Source organism: Catharus ustulatus, chromosome 2 (assembly GCF_009819885.2).
Source record: "Catharus ustulatus isolate bCatUst1 chromosome 2, bCatUst1.pri.v2, whole genome shotgun sequence".
NCBI lineage: Eukaryota > Metazoa > Chordata > Aves > Passeriformes > Turdidae > Catharus > Catharus ustulatus.
This window is the reverse complement of record NC_046222.1, coordinates 90,617,236-90,637,537: the sequence shown is the minus strand read 5'-3', so window position 1 is coordinate 90,637,537 and position 20,302 is coordinate 90,617,236. Positions and strand designations below refer to the sequence as shown.

Below are 20,302 nucleotides of genomic sequence, written 5' to 3'. Positions count from 1 at the left end.
ATTACACATTTTTAGATAATTGTGAAAACAGTAGTGAGTATCTCATTTCTTGTGGATTGTTAAGCAAAGCACATAGCTTTCAATGTGCTCCACAATGCTCCAAATAGCTCCACAATGTTTCACTGCTTGACTACTCCTTGACTAATTATGGCAACATTAAATTTTCTGCCGTTCTCTCACAGTTACTTCTGTGCTTTTTTTCCCATATTTGTCACCTCTGAATTGATTTGTCAAGCAGCAGCAATCAGCCTTGTTTTAATTGAACATCTCTCAAAGACCAGCTGCTGTACAAATTCCCAAAGAGGATGAATTTGCCAATATGGTTTTCTTCACTTTAGAAGTGTAGTAGCACTTGGGCTAATTTTTTGACAGAAATGAACCTATATGTGTCTGGCCATATGCATTAGTAGTCTGGCACTTCTTTGCCAACTAAATTAGCCCTGAAGAACACTCATGATAGTGCAGGCACCCTGGTGGATACAAAGATATGATTATTGTTACCATCACCCTGGAAATATTACAGTTCTGTAAGCTTTTCACCTGTCCTGGTGGGCAAAAAGGCAGGTTCTGTAGTTGCCTTAGAAGCTGTATTCTCCATGCTCTGTAAAGAAAGTCCTCTCTTTTTCATAAATAAGATGGAAATATAAGTTAGTGGCTTAAGTTAGTTGAGAAGTAGTGCCATATGGGACTACTGTGATTTCAAATACATTTTTTTGAAAACTCATGACATTAGTGAAAGTAGTAATAAGAGTGGAAAATATTGCCAGATATCTGCTGTTACTGAGCAGATATACAATTTCAGTCTTTCTGTAATTCAGTGAAAACGTGTACTGATACTGGAAGCAGAGAACGGCTTTAATATGGTCATTGAGGCATTTATTTTGCCTTTGTGAGCCGTGGTATTCCTCAGTGATGAGACAGTCTTGTCTGTGCACTGTTTTTGTTTTTCTTCTATTTTAAGATATTCTGTTTCACTCTTCTGCTTTTGTTCCTGTTTGTGACATTTACTTCTTATGCAGTTTTTCATCCATTTCCCTTTTTGTTGGTCAAACATTTAGGAAGGGAAGAATTAACTTTGGTTCTTAACTGTGCAACTAGATGGGGATAGAAATACTTGTGCTTCACTGAACCTGATAAAGAACTCTAGATTTAATCCCTTTTGTTTTGGAATAATTACAGAGTTGAGAAAACATCTTTGAATCAACTCACATTACTGCTGAAAACACTTCTCTCTAATTTGAAAAGCTCAGAATGATTTTTTTAGGGTTTAGATGTTTTGCATCTAGGTACCAAACGCTGAAAAGGGATATATGCTTAGACTTGCTGAGGAGCCATATCTTGGAATTAATAATGCGAGTTATACCTTGTATATGTTTGCTTATAAATTTTGGAAACAAGTTGTCTCCTATTAGTAACAAGACAACTCAGGTTTTATATAAAAATGTGTTTTTCTTCTGTCATTGGTTAAAAAAAATAACCAAAAACCTGGATGAGAAGGATTTAGGTTTTATGTACTATTTTGACTTTTGTGGGCTTCCTGTATCATACATTGGCTGAAGTTCTAATGGCCTTTGAAATATGTTGCATGTTTTGTAATGCTTTTGTCTATGGATTATCTGTGCCATTTCACTAACAGGCTTTCAAAATTTTGTCCCCTGCATTACAGGAAACTGGGTTGCAATATAAGAAATTCATGGCTTATCCTTGGATCCTGACAGTTACTTGGCCGGTGGACATGGTAGGGCTGTTGTAGTTTTCCACAACTGTAGTATAGCTTTTTTTCTGTGGGAAATTTATCTAAATTCTTTGTTGGCACTTCATTTTGACTTTCTTCTCTTTCTGTAGACTCTGTGTGAAAGAGGGAAACATTTCCAGGTTGAGTCAGAGCAGGAGCTCACATCGCTCTGTTGAGTGGTTTGAATAATTCTCTGGAAGAACCTGTGTTAAGGGTCTAATCTGACTTGATTTCTGGAAGCAGAAATCTAGGGGTTGTGAAAGAAATCTAAGAGAATCCCAACTTAGGTACCTAAATTTAGGTGGTGTGCCCTTCATGTTGTGTATATGCTTATAGCGTGCGTGTTACCATTAAAGAGATCCCAGTGTGATAAACATGGACAGTAGAAATGCTCTTAAAAGGTGAGAGGACTTTGTGTATTTGGTGCTGTTTTTCAGATTGAGAAGTAAGTTATGGTGATAAAGTAGGTATTTCCTGACGTTGTAGATACTCTTTCTACTGTCCATATCATGATCAAGGAGCATTAAATGAGACTTGTTTGACATTTCCCTTTCTGTTTTGGCACTTGCTGCTACTGTTAGGCTCTGAACTGACTCTTACAGCCTGGTCAGGAGCATACTCCAAATTCCTGATGTGCTTTGGGTTGCAGCCAGCCCTGTGATCAGTCTGCATTTGCATTTCTCTTTAAAGAAAGCAGCCGCCCTGATGCTTTGGAAGCATAGCTACGAGAAAAGAGCATGCCCCGTGCTTTATAAGCACAGGAGTTTATGCTGGGTGTGACTGTGTTGGAGTGGGCTGAGAAGGTTTTTGCCCACTGGTGAAGGACCAGCTGAGCAGTGGCCTGCCTTCAGGAGGAGATTTTCCATAGAGGCTGAAGTTTTGGAGTTCCTTGGCTCCACCGATACCTGGAAACTATGAAGATGTAAATTCATATTCTGAGTCATTCCTGGGATCTGTGAGGTGTACATGAAATAATGTTCACACTGTCTGAGACTGCCATTTACAAAGTCTGTCTAGTGCACTTCCCACTACTTTTTGTGAGAAGTCATGTAACTTTCCCTCTTTCTCCTTTTCTGCCAGGAGGAAATAAACTTTCCTCCTGGCACTATCAATCGTACTGTGGACACTTATGTTTTTATTGTAACTTGCTTTTTGCATGATGTCAAAGGTATTGCCCACTTACTGTTTCTTTAGGGGTTTTTGGAGACCCAGGTGCAGGTGGTATAGGTGATAGACTGAGTATTTGGCTTTAAGCTCTAGCCTGATATACTGCTCAAGCTGGCAGTGCTGCTGAGAAGAGCAGTCCTATCCTGTTCACACCATAGTTGTTTGTCTCCACTTTTCACTTCATTTTCTGCCTGGATTTTACCATGCTTCTGCAGGAAGAGGAAGGATAGGCAAGTGGGGAAGCACTGCTACCTGTGAGAAAGTAGAAGAAGCCAGGAGTGCTCATGGTTTATGTCAGTGAAAGTCACTTACTCTGCTCTGCCTTTACACAGTTTCTCCCTCCTGTCTCTCTGTAGCTCTAATAAAGCTATTTTGTCTCTCTGCTTGCTTGTATCCTAGTTGCTTGTCCCTACTTTGGAGTACTAACCATGAGAAAATTATGGGGGATGAAGTGTAACTGACTGTCAGCAAAACTCTCTCTGATGTTCAGTGGGAGAGATGTGAATGCACAAGCAGAACTAATTAGTGTGTTTTCTCTCAATTTGTCCTTCTTATGCAGGACAATGAAGACTACCCACTGATCAGAACAGGACCCTATTGGAAGAAGTTCAAGGCCAATTTCTGTGAATTCATTGCAGTGCTTGTCCAGCAGTGCCAGTGCAGCATCCTGTATGATAACTACTTGATGGACACCATCATCTCGCTGCTTACAGGTTTAGCAGATTCCATGGTCAGAGCGTTCAGGCACACAAGCACTTTGGCAGGTAAAATCACTTGCAGAGTTACTGAAGAGGTGCTGAGTTTATTGACTTGTGTACTAAGAAAACTGCTCTAAATTGAAAAACGTTACTGGAGCAGTTCTCTTATGCACTGGGAGTATCTTCCTCCTAGTGCGTGTTATATAAGTGTCTATAATATAAACTTTGCTCCCACGTGTATCTGAATTGAATTTGAATGCTTTAGATATGGTAGATCTAACACAACCTTTTCTTTATGAAGAAGTCTTCTTTAATGCCTGACATAACTGATTTCAGAATTTTTCTGTTCTGAGCATTATATTTTTCAGTAACTGATTTTTCACAGTTTTCTATTTTGTTGTTTTTCTCCCTCAGCTAGCTAATGGGATGAGGTTGCAGTAGATGCTTCACCTAAAGAAGCTTCCTTTGGAGAACTGCTATTCTTGTGGTCTCTGTGCTAAAAAGAATGTTGCTCATTACACATTTGTGTTTCATGCAGTGTGATGATACTAAAGCCACTACTTTTTTCCCTTAAGCCAGTAAATACCTTCTTTTCCATGCAAAGAGCACTTAAAGTATAATTTATTCTAAAGTACACTGTTTACTTTGAGGACTCAAAAAACTGGCTTGAAATCTGTTCAAACCATCCAGCAATCCTTAGAGGAATGTGGTTTTTTTTTCTATTCCAGTAGTATGTTAAGATTTCCAGCCATTTCTGAGCCAGCTTCACTGTTTTTTCTTTCTTTTTTTTTTTTTTTGTTACTGACAATCAGCTGTCCCACAATTATAGATTCTTTTGCAGAAAAATCAAAATTACATAAACTTACAAGAGAGTTGCCCAGTACATTACTTCTCTGACCAGAACTCTGACCAAAAGTTGTAAATCACCAGAAATAGAAGTTAATTTTCCCTTTTTGATCATTGTCTGCCTTTAAAGTAAACACTGTATTTTAAAACAAATTACTATAATCTAGTAGTGTTCATATTTTCAATATAAACTGGATTTGGCTAACCATACCCTTTTTGTGGTGAAGTGGTGAATATATGCTTCATATCTCTGAGCTAAGCTAATTGTGCTGGGTTTGTTTCTTTTTTAGCAATGAAACTTCTGACAGCAGTTGTAAGCATCCATCTGAACCTTGATGTCAACAAGCACAATGCTCAAAGATTGTATGAGGTGGAGAAGAAGAGGATAAGTGGCAAGAGGACCAATGGCAGACTTGATCAGCTAGAGAGAAAAAGGAAAGAGGTTAGGGAAGTGTCTTGTATGGGAGATTTGTGAAAGTATAAAAGGATTGCTGGTTGCTTGCTTTTGGGTCCCTGCAATTCTTTGAGGTTCATATGTTTAGGAAATGCATGGTGCAGAGCAGGAGTGACTGGCTGGGTTAAGTGATACAAACAAGACTAAGGTAATAACTGCCCTATGTACTGTTAACCTGTGATGTCTGTCCTACTGGTTGCTTTTCTAAATTGGCATCCTTAGCCCTTGATCTTCACTCAAATATGGATTTAAATTTAATTGTCTCAGTAGCTCTGGTGTTGTGGGAGTGCAGTTCTGTATATCTTTGTGCAAATTACAAACCCAAATTTTAGTGATGAATCAAAAAGGAGACAGGCTCAATGTCATCTCTGTGCAAGTAATGCATTATAAAATTAGATTGAACTTCAGGGATGTCCTGTATCATTTTTGCTTTTCAGTTTCTGTTGTTTCTTCCCTGCTCAGAGACAGCTCCTTTTCAACTCCCAGAGGCAAAGCTATAACTATAAAAAAACTCTGGCTTGAGGGAGAAGGTGTCTTGATGAATGAAAATCAAGTATAGTTCCTTGTCTCCTGACCTTAGAATCACTTATCTCTGTTACGAGTTTTAGATGTCTGTGGGCTTCTCTGTTACAGTGACAATACCCTTTTTGTGAGGAGGAGAGTTTGGGTGAGACAGGATATTTTAATATCATTCTATGCCTGGTCTTATGGGAAAGAGAGAAAATGGGTGTGTTGGAGGGAAAACCCGAACTTGTCACCCTTCCTGATGCTGTTGAGGAGCAAATATTTTTATTAGGTGACTTGGATTTTCAGCAATTCCTACCTACATTTTCAGAATTCAGTTTTTTAATACGCTCATTGGGTATTTTGAAAATTCCTTTGTCTGCCTTTTTTCTATGTCTGTTCAAGTACATGAAAAGAGAATTTGGATCTGTATGTGAGGGTTATTTAATAGTTGTGCTATATCTTTCTGTGTGATTTCTGATAGGTCAAGACTCACTGTATCAAACAAGTACAGTAAATTCACGAATACAAGCCGCACTGAATATAAGCCGCATCACTGGGTGTTGGCAAACATTTTGGTTTTTGTCCATAGATAAGCTGCACCCGAATATAAGCCGCTTTGTCGTTCGCAGCGAGGACCCGCGTGCAATTAGTAACAGAACCGCGGCAGAGCGGGGTTTACTGGCTGAGCTAAGGCTGTGCAGGCTCGGCCCACTAGGGGCCGCTGACGGGGCCAGGTGGCCCAGCACGGTGCTGCAGCTCGGGGCCGGCCGCCGCTGCCCCTGGGCTCGGTCACCCCGGGTCGGCGCTGCCCCGCGGTGGCAGGCAGGGACGGAGCTTCCCCCGCTCCTACGGCAGCGGCGGCGGGCGGGGACAGAGCTTTCCCGCGCCCGTGGCGCCGGCGGCGGGCAGGGACGGAGTTTCCCCGCTCCTGCCGCGGCGGCGGCGGGCGGGGACAAAGCACCCCGTCGGCTCCCCGAGCCGCGGCAATGGCTGCGCGGGGCTCCCGTCGGCTCCCCGGGCAACAGCAATGGCGGCGCGCACTTCCCCCCCCCTCCCCGGGCCGCAGCAATGGCGGCGCGGGCTTCCCCCCCCCTCCCCGGGCCGCAGCAATGGCGGTGCGGGCTTCCCCCCCCCTCCCCGGGCCGCGGTAGGGGCGGCCCGGGTCCCCCGTCTCCTCCCCGGGCCGCAGCAATGGCGGCGCCGGGCAGCCCCCCGTCTCTCCCCTGGGCTGTGGCAGAGGAGGAAAGAGAGCTCTCCCGCCTCTCTCCCCGCCCCCCGTGCTGCCTACAGGGAGCCAGGCTCCACCCGCGGTGCAGCAGAGTAGCGATTTGTAACAATCGCAAAGTGCCGACTTTGCAGCTGCTCGGCTCAGCACTCTGGCAGGCACTTCTGAGGTTGTATTAGCCGCTCCTGATTATTAGCCGCATTTCCGGTTTAGGAGCAAAATCTTAGTCAAATTGGTGCGGCTTGTATTCGTGAAATTACTGTACCTTTTTTCCCAAGGCTAGCAGCTGGTATTCAATAAACCTTTCCTCAGGATGTAGCCACAAAAAGGCCAGTTGCTAGTGCAGATACAGACCACTCATTTTATGTTGGTACCATCTGTAAACACCAGCAGTTTGCATCACAGTAGTATTCCAAGGGCCCTGATGCAAATTTTTAATGTGTAGTGAATTGTGGGACCAATATTAACATCCAGTTCTCTTTGTATTTCAGTATGAACATAAGCTTCTAGAGGTACAGAACATGATGAATGCTATTTTCAAAGGGACCTTTCTAAACCGTTACCGGTAAGAGTGAAAATAAAGCTGTGATGTGTATCTGCATTCCCCAGAAACTCTTGCTCAGATTGTACAGATACAAGAATCAAGTTAAACATCCTGGAAGCACTGATGGTGTCAAGGAAAGTGTAGCAGTTAAATTATTTTTAAGAATCTAGGCTTCCAAAAGGACCTCTGGAGTGTGTTCTTTCAGTTCTTCCTTCTGGCTGTAGAGGAGTGCATTTGTGAATGAGAAGATATCCAAAATTGCAAAATAGTTTGTGGCTAAAAGTGGTTTAAGTATTGATAGAGGAATAACTTACAATATTAATATGAAGATACTTGGAATGTTTTGAATTATACCTGCTTTTGAAATTCCAGAACATAAAAATATTGCAGATAATATAATTGGTTTAAAGTTAATTTTTAATGTATTAATATTATGATTTTATAATTTCACAGTGATGTTATTCCTGAGATCAGAGCAACTTGCATCGAAGAAATTGGCAGATGGATTAAAACATACCCAGATGCTTTTTTGAATGATAGCTACTTAAAATATATTGGGTGGATGCTGTATGATAAGGTAAAGTTTATTTTTTTTTGTTGCTTGGGGCAGTACTTTAGGTTTTTTGTTTTAGAATTTTTTTAAAGAATTCTAGCATTTAAATTCTTGAGAGTAGATGCTTAAGACTGTGGTGGTACAAAAAGAATTCACTTTCCTTCTGCATTTCAGGTTTTATTTTAAAAGCCATTTTAATGCTAAATAGCAGAGAACATTTTTTCCAGTTCTGTGTGAATCCCTATATGTGCAATTATATTCATATGTCACTGAATTGGCAGTTATTTCTGAACTGTAAAATGGCTTATACCGTTTGAGCAGGTTAAATGCTGACTGAAATTTTGCTTTTAGGCTTGGTGGACATTTAAAACTTTGTTTAGATTTATAAAAATAACAAATAAATATTGCCTGTAGTAGAATAGTCTTCAATATTGCATTTCTCATCTGGAGTTAGATACAGAAAATATTTACAGGAAGTCCAACCATTTCCCAGAGAGTTTTCTCCTTTTCCTTATTTATCTTTTCTTTTGAGTAGAGGCACTTTTAAAAATCCTCCAAATATTACCAAAACAAACAAAGCAAAAAAGCCTAAAGAACTCACTAAATCCAAAAAACCAAGCAACAGAACGAGAGGCAGCGGGCAGAAACTGATACTCAGGAAATTGCACTGGAACACAAGGAAGAACAACTTTACTGTGTAGGTCACTGTTCCCTAGAGAACGTTGCCCAGAGAGGTTGTGGAGTCTCCCTCAATGGGATATTCAGAACTGTCTGGACACACTCCTGTGCTAGGATGACTCTGCTTGAGCTGGGAGGTTGGACCAGATGATCCACCCAACCAGACCCGTTCTGTGCTTCTGTGAAAATACGCTTTTTCTCTTGTTTTTAAAACGCGTGGGAGACTACAGGGGGATAGGAATATTTATGGGGAACGGCTAATTAGCGAGATCGACACGCTATACTTGTGCAGGCCGCCTTTGAAGGTGTCTGTGGCTCCTTGTAGATGCGGAGCATCCCGGATTTGTGTCAGCTGCGGGCGATGTCTGTGTGATGATGCGCTGAGCGGATCAGGTTGTGCTGTGCCAGGGCGCCAGGCGGGGGCGCGCCAGGCTCCCGCTGCCTCCCGTCCCTCCGCGGGTGGCGCTGGGTTTGTCGGGCGACAAATCTGTCAAGAACTGGCGTTTGTTCCTGCGTGCGTTTTATCTGATCACAGTATCTTCACAGTATCTTTTCAGTACGTGTTCACTTTGGAGAATTCTCCAAAGACAAAGTGGTTTTTTTTTTGAAGATGATGTGTCTTCATTTACAGTACGCCGCAGTGAAGATTAACAGCTGGTGTCTCTGATTAATGCACACAGCTCACCCAGTGCTATTTACTGGAAATTGGAAATAGTTGTTTTTTTTCTAAGGCTTTCTTTTATCTGAAAGCAATGCAGATGCAAACACAGTGAGATAAAGTGAGGTATCCCATATTCTACATTTGGCTGAGATCTGATAGTGTGCCACTACTGGTGGCTGCTCTCCTGGCTGTGCTTTGTGATTTTCAACCACTGCCAAATTGCTTGATTTCAAAATGAGAGCACCAACAGGGCTTGCAGTGTTTTCTTGGATTTTTTTGAGGGGGACTGTGGAGGGATAACAGTTTTTAAAATTGTTTTACCTCGAAAGACAGTTGGGTTGTCCTTACTATTCTGGAGTAACTCAGAAGTAGACCTTCCCAGTTCATAATCTGGGGAGTGTTGACCTGGCAGTCCTATCAAACCATCCAGGACCCAGCCTGTATTTGTAAGATTTATTGAATGGCCCCATCTCTGTGATAGTGGTGGGGCTGAAATCTCATAACTGAATGTGTTCAAGCAGTGCCGGAGCCTGTGCAGAGCTCTCTGAGGTCACTAGAGCTGCCCATCACTTCACTGTGTTTTCTGTCATCAGGTCAGGATCAAAATATGCTATGATACAGCTGAGGGACAGCTTATGTGTTCAGAGTATCCTGAAAATGTGCTTGCATAATTCCCCTTCACTCTGTCACAGCTTTGAAGCCTTCAAACAGGCAGATTTTTTGTCAAGATTAGAATAGTAGTTCTGATGAGGGGAGTGGGTGGCTGGGTGTTTGTGTTTGCTGATGCTACTGTTGAAAGAACCTGAAGATAGTGAAATATTCTTGATCATTCAACATTACTTCACATCCTTCCAAAATGATGGGGAATGTTGAATTTAGAAAAGGGGAGATTGTTGAGAAGGAGAAAATGCAGATGAAAACATAGGAAAGTAACATAAGCAGTCATAGAAATAGTTATTTGTTTCTATTTACTAGAGTTAATTTTCTCAGAACTTAAAGAAACATGCATTTGTGGGGCTGTGCCTGAGAGCTTTTGGGTGGGAACAGGATACCTCAGAAGGGAGGTGGTACACTTTAATGTGTTACACTTTATGTCTGCAGGCCTATGCTTGACTCCACCTGACTGACAGATGGCATTACCAGGTGCATGCCAAGAGCTTTGTGACCATTCAGCAAACCAGTGCACACTGTTGTCCCTTTCCCCACACGCAAATCAGTCCCTGTTCACAAGCAGAGTGTTGTGAAAAAGAACCAAGGGCAGCTGGAGCCAGTTTTGCAGTATATTGGCTGAGCTGAGTTTGTGCCAGTGTGCAGTGATGGGTGCCACCTTGGGACTGTCTGTGACTGAGTTCTGAGATGTGCAGCCCTTGTGGCAGTAGGAAGCGGCAGGTGTGGGCAACAGTCTCTTCCTCAGCAACTTCAAAATTAAAGTACAGTGTAGAATAAGTACTGCTGATGTGTTGTCAACAGATTAGAGAGCAGTGTACGCTGTTACCTGTTGATCTTTCATTTTATATTTCTAGCAAAAAGCTGTCTTAAGCAAAACTGTTAGTCAAAGCCTGCCACTGGGTATCATCATTGGCTTTCCACCTAAGCAGGTGAACAGGAACTTGTAGCAATGGATAGCCTGTGTGTAGGTGGTCTCCTTTCTTGGATTTCCGTGTTTATTCTTACTGCTATTGTTAGCAAGAGGAATTAAAAAAGAATTAGCCTGCAATTCCTCTTAGTGTCTCTGCTGATCTGCTTATCATATTAAATTTACAGAACACATGATTTTTCTATGTTGGATAATCAAAATCACTTTCCTAATGCCATTTGAAACTTTGTCCTTTGAATGATGTAACAATATGCATGAGATAATTGAAAAGCTGGCTAAGGAAAAGACTTCTTTTTGAGGTATCTGTGAAGCAGCAGTATTAATAGTATGAAATAACACCTTGTATGGATAAATATATTTTGCCTAAATTAACTAATTAGGCTGAATTCAAAGCAACTCTTTTCCCTAGAATACTTAAAATACCATGTTCTAGTGTAAAACAGAAACAGGGAGAAAGCATGATTCTTAACTCTGTAAGAATCCACAGTGATAAGCCAGTGTATTTCTAAGTTGTACCTCTTCCTCTGAGAATCTAGAGAAATCCATAGTTTCTTGGACTCCTTGTCAGTGTTTAAAAATTGTCCAGTCAACTGTTGAAAAGAAGCAAGCAAAGTCTGATGTATGGGAGAGTGCTGGTTGTATTAAGTATGCCATCCCTACTGCTATCTATGCATCTTTAACAGATGAATAGCACAATCCCTGTATCTTTTGCATTCTTTTTCTTTTATTAACTGTGAGAGTTTCTTTGACTGTTAGGGAGCCTAACACAAACTTTGATACTACCTTTAAGTTTGGCTCACTGCAGGCTTCCTCTGTGTGTGTAAGAGAGAGATGAGTGTGTGTACACACAAACAAAATTGTACTGATGTCACAGATAACGAAGATGAGGCAGCATTTGGATAGTCTGCTGTAGGCACCCGCAAAGGACTCTTATTTACATGATATAAATGCTGATAGTGCCTAACAAAGATATATGTATTTTACTGTTAGTCAGTTTTCTCTTTGTCTTGCAGCAAGCTGAAGTGCGGTTGAAGTGTCTTCTGGGACTGCAGGGAATTTATAGCAGAAAAGAACTTGCTTCCAGGATGGATCTCTTTACTAACAGATTCAAGGTAAATAAATTACTGTTTACTGGTTTTTGAAGTCTAGGTTGGGTGTATACGCAGGGCCTGATGTTTTGATCAGAGCTGATCTTCCCACTCTTGACTGAGAGGAATTTAGAGTCCTGCAGAAACAGCCTTGTTGACTAAATAGATGAAGAAGTTTTGCAGGGTTGTTTCCCTCTGTTTCTGTGAACTGTTCCATTTCACTTTAGTTCACACAAAATGGTGTTAGCATGCGCTGTGGTCAGTTATCTTCATCATTTACCCAGATTGGCCCAGATTTTTTTTAACAGGATCTTTGGCAGATGACAAAGAATTTCATATGCTGAAGATCCTCTTTTTGCTGCCCCTGATAATGGGTTAACCTTGTAGATAGTGGACTCACTGTCCGTGTATCACAGTGATGTGGGAATGGCTCTCTCTTGATCTCCCACGTCAGTATGAATCTTGAAGAAGGATCCTTTATTTCCTTTCTGAACAAATCAGGTGATACACTGTAGTTTTGAGACCTTGTTTTGTGGCTTCACTGGCCCTGTACTCTGCCTTTATCATATTCCAATATCTTGACTCATTTAAGAAATAAGCCCTTCACGTTTTTTAATCCTGGCCTTGCTAAAGGTTTTGTCAGCTGCTCTTACACTAGCAGGGTTGCACCTTCTCAGTATTTGTATGAGAAAGCTCAAGATGGTGTGATTGATATCTCAGTCCCTGTGAATCAGGACATGATTCAATGTCAGGACAAATCAATGCCTGCATGTAGTGGCAATCCCTTGTCTTTTTGCAAAAGATGCAGGGCTTACCTGTGTGTCAAAGCAGTTGCTAATAGTGAAAAATGCCTATCACATACCCTCAAAGAACATGAAATAGTTTAATATTGGTATCTTAGTAATAAATTATTCAGAATTAAACTGTATCTATCTAAGATTGACCTCTACTTTAAATGATTATGTGGTAGTCCATTATCTTTCTGTCTGCTGTAAGCTGTGTAGCCAAATGCAGGATTGGTATTCAATAAAGACTGATGAAATAGTTCCAGGCTATTCGTAGTGTGATGTCCCTGTGTGGAGGATGCAGTGTAAATAGATTATTGCAAACTCTATTCTCCATTCGAAAAGCCCCCACCCAAAACCAACTCCTTCCCATCTAAACAAAAGATATCCAAACACACAAAATATCAGTTTCAAAGTTTAAATTATGCTTTCTCAGTGATGGGGACTGTAATCATTTAACTATCAATCCATTTCCTGCAAATGGGAGTTACATGTGCTCCCTCTGTTACCCCTGAGTGTTCAAACTCAGGATTTGTGGATTTAGATGCCTTCCAACTGGACTGTGAGAAGAAGGAAGGTGCAAAGAAAAATGAATGTAGAGATTTAGAAACCATATGTTAAATGGGGAAACTGGTAGTCCCAAATCAAGCCAGTCTAAAGGTGCAATATATCTTAAAGATGTAGGCCACACTAGGGTCTGCAAGTTCCTGGTTTAATGGGATGGAAAGTTTCCCAGGTTTCTGAGCTGTTTACATGTGTACTAAGTTACAATATTGTGAATTCTGGAGGTCAGCAATATTTATGACTTTAACTGTCTTTTCAGCAAGGCACTGACTTCTGTAATGTGTAGGTGCAGGCACTTTACTGTTAGTGGGAGAAACTGATTAGATAATGCTTGTAATTTGAGGCTTACCTTCATTTAACATACAGAAGTGCCAGTAGTAACATCTTAGAAACAAGTTGTCAGTCACTTTTAATTTGTAGTGTGTAGTTAATTTCTTGTGAACGCATACATTACATGTATAAAAAATATCATATTACTGCATGATTAATTCAGTTAAAACATTAACATGCTGTTAATTTTCAGGGGCTGGGGAACTACTTGGTAGTAATCAAGTTGCCTTATGTCTCTTAGGAAATAGCTGCTGAAATAAAAATAAATCTCTGCTGTACTAGTGTAGATGATCTAGCTGTAGCAAAAATACATGTTTATTGAGAACAAACCATGTTACATCTTTTTATTGTCATTTTACATCCATTAGGATCGAATTGTGTCCATGCCTCTGGACAAGGACCATGAAGTAGCAGTTCAAGCCATGAAACTCTTGATGCTTATGTCACAGTAAATAATTTCTTTTTTAATTTACTGTATTGTTTTAATGGCAACAAGATCCAGGTACAAACCAGATGAATCCTCCTGTAATCAGTTACTTGTTGGGAAACAGTTGCTCCTAGCAGAATATGAGTTACAGTTAAAACTACTCAAGACATGACATTTTCTTTTGTGGGAAATGCCAATATTAAGAAAACCCTGCTGAGATTCAATCTGAAAACTATGTTTTTGTATCTTAACATTTACCTCTGAAAGGAGATTCCACCTTTATTAATTTTGGCTTTTCTCAAAAAGAGCATGTGACTGTCTTGGGTCCCCACCCCATCTTCTGTCCCAGGATTGCCAGGCCTTGACCAGGAGCTTGGAGAACTCTGCCATCTTCCCTGTCTGCACCTGATGCAGGAAGCCTTGAGCTTTGAGGCTATTGTTAGAATTTGGACTTTGAGATTTTTGGCTCCAGGGCAGAGAATCTGGTAGCCTTGGAGCCCATAGCAGACTGACTGACAGGAAATGAGCAAGTGATTTTGCTGAGGTGGAAAACTAACAGAAGAGTTGTTTTCTTGGAAATTTACCTACCAGCCATAGATTTGGTAGGATAATGGCAAGCTGTAAATGTGGGGAAGAATTAGACTTAGTATTACAGAAGTATATAAATCCTACTCTGATACATCCTTGAGCAGCATGTTTATTTTAGAAATATCTTTATTTGCAAAATATGTGTAGAATAAATTTTTGTCCCTCTTTTTCAAAGCAAAATGGGAATAAAAACTTCACTGCATTCCATTGTTAATACAGTTGAGATGTTAAAACTCAATGTCTCCTCTGTCTGAGAGTGTAAGTTGCATTTTGGTGATGCAGATGCTTATTTCCATGTACATCATTATCCAATAGCCTTGTGAGATTTGCTTCTCTCTTTAAGCAATTTTTAGGTATTAGTCATTGCTAGAGAAGCATATAGACCTTAATGGTCCAACTAATATGGTGCTGTAGATATTTACATTAGATTTCAAGTATGTTTATATATTGAGGTGCTGCTTTATAGTCTCCTGTCTTGCTTCACATTCCTCTGGTTTGAATGGCATTTTTCCAGGCCTCCCACAATAGGCACATCAGAACAGCATATGATGCTGTGAACACTGCATCCTCTTCTGAAGGTAGTGCCATTGTTTTGCCCCCACTAGTAGTAGCCAGAGTTATATTGTTCCTGTGTTCACAAGGTCCATTTCTACATCCCTTGGTTCCCCATGGTGCCTAGCTGTTGGAACAAAGCACAATGCTGTGTCCATGGATAACATGTCCCTGTGCTAGGAGGAGCAGCTCACCATTGTTGAAGTACAAAGATTCCATACACCAGTTATGGCTGCACTTGTTCCGTATCTGAATTAACAAGAGCTATATTGGCACTGCAGCTGTTTATCATCTCTGGCTTTATTATAAAGGATCATGTTCTCATTAATGCAAGCTGCAGCTATAAAAGTTTGATCAATGTTTCTTTTTCCCTGAAGCAATTTTTTCTGAATTTTGCTTGAATATGGTTTCCAGTATGAATAAATGCCTTCTAAAGTTTTCTGGATGATATTTTTCCATCATAAGATGGAAGTTTCATAAGTAAAATTAAAACATTAAGAAATTATTTTAAATTAAGCTATGTAGAGACCTAGCAAATACATTATTTTCTTTCTTTTTGCTCACCTGTTGCATAGCCATCCTGCTTTCTTCCACTGTCCCCCCCCAGTTGCTCTGAGTCCTGCTGATTTGGTTTAATTATTGGAGTGGTGAAAGTGTCAGCTGGGGACTCAATAAGCAAATTCAACAACAGCTCTTCTCTTGCTAAGGGCAGTGCTGACCAGTCTATAACTGTGTGAAGAGAATGTAGACAATCTAGCCAGTCACATGTACAGACTTCTTACTAAGAGCCTGCATCAAAAGATCCTTTTCTAGCAGGGGAAAAGTTGATGCCTTAGTACCTACAATAGTGGCAGAAAGGACTTGCTGCTGGCACTGCAGAAGTAAAGATCTGCAGGGTTAATGTGTCTCAGGTTGGTGTGGCTCATAGCTCAAAACCCCTATCTGCATATTGAGCAGTAGTGCAGCTTGAAACGTGCAGTAAAGCATGAAATGGAGTTGGGAACAGTAGTGCTCTTTACATTCTCTCTCTTGATAGCTGGAGAGACAGTGAAAACACTGATCTTTTCAATTCACTTATATGTGTTACACTAATAAAAAAAATCAAACCCCAGTGCTGATTCAGAGCTCTCTTGCTATGCATGTACTTAGTTTTTTTTCAAATCCATATTTGTATTTTCTTCTTGTGTATCTCTGTGAGCTGAGATTTATTTCTTCTTGTTTGTTGCATGTTGTCTCAATTGAATGCCAGTCTTTGGGCTAGTAGATTTCTGCTTTTACACAGCATGATGTGATCCTGAAACTGAAATTGAGCCTATGAGGTTTAGCATAATAGAAATTATTAATGGTACTGAATTATGCATAATTGTTAGCATTAATGTTGCAAAGGATCTGGCAGGGAATAGAACTAGGAAGGAAATAAAGAGGGAGAAAACATGAGTGACAATGAGAGACCCAGATAAAAAAACATTGCCTTTTAGGAGGTAAATTAGTTTAGTGTACCTACTGCTAGACAAATCTGTTAATTTTTGTGTGCTTAACTACCTAAAAGTGTAGAGGGATTTCGGAAAAGAGCAGCAAAAGTAATTAGGTAACTGCAGTAGATGCATGGGGAAAGGTTCCAGGTGGTGTGGGTAGGGGCACAAATCTACAATTAGCTTGAATATGTAAATAGCCCAGGGGAAAATGACTTTGATTTACTTTAGTTAAACGTAAGTAGAAATTAAACTGAGTTTTAAACACAAAACATGTCGGTCTGCCACAGCATAATCACAGTGTATTGCAACATGCTAATCCCATTGTACAGTGGGTAGGAAAGGACTATTGTTACATTTTAGTGGCAACCATATTGCCATTTTGCTGATCATCTAAGAATGTCTTGAAGTACATACAATGAGAGCAGAGGAGCGAGAGTGAGATTACAGAACAGTTTAGTAGTATATGGTTTTTGTACTTGCAGTTTTTCTTGCAGACATTAGAGTACTTTCAACATACTTTTTTTTTGGTTGATAGTGCAAAGTGCACAAATACTGCTTTAACAATGCAGCTGCAGCTTTTAGCTTGAATAAATTTTAAATGCTAAGTTAACAGATTCTTTTTTGACTGAGATGCTATACCTTGGATTGTCATCACCATAATGTGTACCAGATCTTATCCTGCATAGCCACTAAAAACAAAGACTAGTGTAAAACTTTGTAAAATGTGTCAGGTGTGTTTTTATTTTACTCTTGTGATTTTGATGGTTATCCTTGGCATGAGCAGCAGCACAGACCAAGTCAAGCAACTCTTTAATTAAATCAAGTCGTACCTCTTGCATGCAACAAAATGAAACAAAAAGCAAGATATGAAATCTTTCTACTGGTGCCATATGCAGAACAAAATGGGTCAGTGATCTCCCTCTAGAATGTCCCAGTTTCTTCTTTGTGACATGTTCACACTGATGTGCAGAGAAAGTGGTATGTCATGAGACTGGTATGTGGACAGCCTTGCCTGTTTATTTTTAGGCACCTAAACACTGGCAGGCACTTCTGGCTTAACCTTTATCTGTTGCTTGGCATTCTGAGGGCTGTAAATTTGCAGCAGTATTACTGCTGTATTTGAAGTATTCTTTGTGTGGTTGGTGACTGCCTTATGGATGTGAAAAAAAAAAAAAGGTACCCATTTGATGTGGTGATGTTGTGCTGGTGGTAGCAGGTGTAGTCAGATGCTGCTGCTTCCAGAGGTAAAACACCTGAGGACTCATTTCAGAGGGAGTTATGAGCCTAAACCTCATGGTGGCTCAGAGAGTAGTGGTTGAACAGTAACAGTAGCAGTAGTACACACAGGTATTCCCTCCCACTCAAGAAAGAAAAAAACAAAAGATCAGGGGCTCAGGTGGTGTAAGGAGTGTCTGTTAGCTTGAAATAAATGGATTCTTCTCCCTTCCTTTGCTTCTCTGCTGTTTGGGGTGCTTCATTTGTAGCTGGAACCAGCATCTCACCTATTTATATCTCAAGGAGGGAGGAAATAGCACTGCACTAGCTTGATGTAATGGGTAAATTCCCAACCTCTTAGGAGACAAAGTTAAAAATCGGGAAGTTGGGATTTTGGAAATTACAGAATGGCTGAAGTTAAAAGGGTTGTCTGCTCCAACCCCCTGCTCAAGAACAGCCATGTAGAGTGCATTGCCCAGTACTGCATCCATATGGCTTTTGAGTATCTCCAGCAATGGACACCACAGCTTCCCTTGGCAGCCTGTGCCAGTGCTCTGTCACCCTCACAGTAAAAACATGTTTTCTTTAAAGACATGGTTCAGAAGGAGTCTCCTGTGTTTCAGTTTGTGCCTGTTGCTTCTGGTCCTGGGCACCAGGAGCAGAAGCCTGTCTCTGTCTTCTTACTCCCACTGCTAGGTACTTACAGACATTGCTAAGATGCCCCTGAACTTTCATTCCTCCAGGCTGAGCAGTCCCAGCATCCCTCACAGGTTCTTTCCTAAGGATAGAAAATACCCATGGAAAAGTAGTTTCATTAGTACCAGAATGGAAAAGTCCTTATTTTCTATCCAGAGAGATGGGTGTTGCTGAGCTGTTCAAGCTATCTGAACAATTTAGTCAAGGAACTCTTTTCAAATAGAAACATTCAGGTATTGTATTCAGTATTTCTATAAATGTGCTAGAGAGAAAACCTGAAATATAAAGAAGAAGAAAATAAAAAAAAAAAAGTGCACTTGACTGGCATGTTCATACAGGAAATTCCATTTAAGCATAAGAAAAAAGTTTTTCACTGTGGGAGTGATCCAATTCTGGAACACATTGCCAGAGATGTTATAGAGTCTTTGACTTCGTAGATTGGACACATCAACCTGCTGTAGCTGATCCTCTTGTGAGCAGGGGTTGGACCAGATGATCTGCAGAGGTGCTGACCATCCTCAGCGTTCTGCGATTCTGTATTGGTTCAGTCTAGATCACCATATGTTTGTGAAATTTCTTATATTCCAAGCTGTCCACTGGTTTGGAATAAAATATATATAGAGAAAAAATGACCAAGACATCTTCATGGAAACTAGTGCTTTGAAAGAACTGAATAATAGATTGACATTAAAAAACATGAAAGAAACATTGTCAGACTGCTTGTTTTTTTCCCTGTAAATTCCCCATAGCCTTTTACTACTTATTATATCATGTCTTTTTATTCCTGTAAGTGCTCTTTGTTGTGGTTTTTGTTTCACTCTCACTTGTTAAATTTGCAGAAGTTTAATAGATTTGATCATTCGTGGCTTCACAGGACACACCACTGCTTATTCATTTGCTCTAATGCACCATAAAACCATTTTACTTCTTTCATAGTTTTACTGTTTAACATCAATAAGCACATTTTTACTCTATCTTCCCAGTTCTGTAGATAGTTAAATAAGTGATATAAATATTTTCCTTTGTGCTCATTTCTTGATATGTATTCCTTAACACATCCTATATGTTCCGTTACTGCAAATATATGCTCAAGGTAATTGCATGTTTAAACAGTCCACCAAAACCTGCCTTAAGTATGTAAGGCAGCTTTTATTTCACATTATCCCATGAGACTGATTCATCACTTTGGAGACATACCATTAGCACTTGCATTTCAATGGATTCTCCAGTGATACTCTCACCTAATGTGAGCTCACTTCTTTTTCAGTCAGGCTGGAGTATGTTTTGGGGCTTTGTGACTTGTGAGGATGCTAAAGGATGCCATGGGTTGGAGACAAATGGGCAAGCATAGGAAGGACTGCTGATTTTTTTTTAGACATCACTCTTAGCAATAGAGGAGCATGAATCCTCAGTTGTAGAGAGGGTGTTGGACCACAGCTGTAGATGATTTTAAAATGTTACTACTCAAGGATTGAATGCAGTGATCAATAAAAACCCTTTCCTCTTATGTAGGTGTAGTAAATGTAAGGATATCATATGTTGCTCTTTCATTCTCTGAAGTAGCCTAGTCCAGTGACATTGTTGTGGCAGTAAGAAGCAGGTATTTGGAAACTGTAATCATTGCTTTGGACTTCACTTGTATCTCTTTGTTGGGTTGCTCAACCTTGATGCTTTGGTTTATTTTCTGTAAATATTTGATATGAATAGCATTTCTACCTCTCAGAGAATGTTCTAGGTTTACTAGTTGGCATGTGATATTCTCAAGATGTGTAGCTGAATGAAAAAAAGTCATGACTTTCAATGTGTTTGTGCAGAGAGCTCAGCCATAAGCATGCCATCAAGAATGTGTTTTGATTTCTTTTACATGGGACTCCAGTGTAATAGAATGTAGGTTTTAAAATACTGGAATGAATAACT

The 20,302-nt window shown here is 40.3% G+C and overlaps 1 protein-coding gene across 3 annotated transcripts in view; it reads left to right on the top strand.

The window, feature by feature from the left end:
* Positions 1-20,302, top strand: part of LOC116993088 (cohesin subunit SA-2-like) — a 55,835-nt gene that overhangs the window by 8,630 nt on the left and 26,903 nt on the right. For all 3 annotated transcript variants that reach the window (XM_033053372.1, XM_033053370.1, XM_033053371.1), the window contains exons 7-13: positions 1,667-1,738; positions 3,462-3,666; positions 4,737-4,888; positions 7,124-7,197; positions 7,630-7,753; positions 11,679-11,777; positions 13,801-13,880. In XM_033053372.1, the coding sequence (XP_032909263.1) occupies positions 1,667-1,738; positions 3,462-3,666; positions 4,737-4,888; positions 7,124-7,197; positions 7,630-7,753; positions 11,679-11,777; positions 13,801-13,880 (806 nt within the window). The remainder of the gene's footprint in view (positions 1-1,666; positions 1,739-3,461; positions 3,667-4,736; positions 4,889-7,123; positions 7,198-7,629; positions 7,754-11,678; positions 11,778-13,800; positions 13,881-20,302) is intronic.